General features: G+C 67.8%; 1 protein-coding gene across 1 annotated transcript in view; it reads right to left on the bottom strand.

Moving 5' to 3' along the window:
• The window catches only part of PRPF40B (pre-mRNA processing factor 40 homolog B), an 11,344-nt gene that overhangs the window by 829 nt on the left and 9,528 nt on the right, over positions 1 to 987 (bottom strand). The window contains exons 22-25 of the mRNA XM_025212401.1: positions 839 to 919; positions 467 to 623; positions 166 to 227; positions 5 to 54 (exon numbers count right to left, since the gene is read on the bottom strand). Of these exons, the coding sequence (XP_025068186.1) occupies positions 5 to 54; positions 166 to 227; positions 467 to 623; positions 839 to 919 (350 nt within the window). The remainder of the gene's footprint in view (positions 1 to 4; positions 55 to 165; positions 228 to 466; positions 624 to 838; positions 920 to 987) is intronic.

Genomic DNA, 987 nt, shown 5'->3' with positions numbered 1-987 from the left:
GGGCTCCCGCCGGCCCTTATCCCGCTCCCGCTCGGCCCCACTCTCAGGGCTGTCCTGTAACGCACATGTCGCCATGGGGCACATGTGGCACACACCGCCAACGCCCAGGGGGAGGCTGGGGACCCTCACCCTGTACCCCCCCCACCCCCTGCCGGCGTCACCCACCGATTTGTGTCTCTTCTTCTTGCTTTTCTTTTTCTGTTTCTTGGACTTCCGGGAGCTGTGATCTGGGGTTAGGGCAAGGGGTCAGCGTTGGCCTGACCCTGAGCAGCCCCCCAACACCCTGCCCTCTTCATGCCAGCACTGCGGGGTGAAGGAGACAGCACTCGGCCAGGCCATGCACACAGGCAGGGACGATGGGGCACAGGCCCCTGGCTATGCGGGCATAGGCAGCTCCCCCAAATCCCCAGCCCCTGGGGCACCAGACAGCCCCCGCCCCATTACAAGGACCCAGGCCCCCACGGACCTGAGGCGGGCGAGGAGGAGGCGTCAGAGCCCGAGTCCGAGTGGTTCCTCCTCTTGCGCTTGGGCGCGCGGTGATGCTGCTCGTCCGGCTCCGAGTCCGAGCCCTGCGGCCGCAGGGGGGGCGATGGTCCCAGCCCCCGCTCCCCCACCGCCCCGCCCTGCAGGGGGCAGCCAGGCCTCAGCTTGGGGGGCTCTGGGGACCCCCCCATTAGCACCTCCCTAGGGCCTACTTACACCTCCCCGCCACAGCCAGGTGAAGGGAAAGGGGTCACTGGCCAGGCACCCCCCCGCCATTCCTGGGGGGTCCAAGACAAGGGCTCTGCACCCCAGAACCGCCCCCACGGAGCCCTCCCAGCTGGTGCCCCCCACTCACAGCTGGTGGGCGCTTGCGGTGGTGCTTCTTGCCCTTCTTGTTGTGCTTCTTGGCCTTGGCATGGGAGTGCTGGCACTCAGTCTGGGGGGAGCAGGAGGCCATCACACTGGTGACACCCAGGTGACACCCCCCACCTGCCTGTGTAACAG

The sequence above is a fragment of the Alligator sinensis genome, unplaced genomic scaffold, assembly GCF_000455745.1.
Source record: "Alligator sinensis unplaced genomic scaffold, ASM45574v1 scaffold1329_1, whole genome shotgun sequence".
NCBI classification, from domain to species: Eukaryota; Metazoa; Chordata; order Crocodylia; family Alligatoridae; genus Alligator; species Alligator sinensis.
The sequence above is the reverse complement of the archived record's forward strand: the minus strand, read 5'-3'. Positions and strand labels throughout refer to the sequence as shown.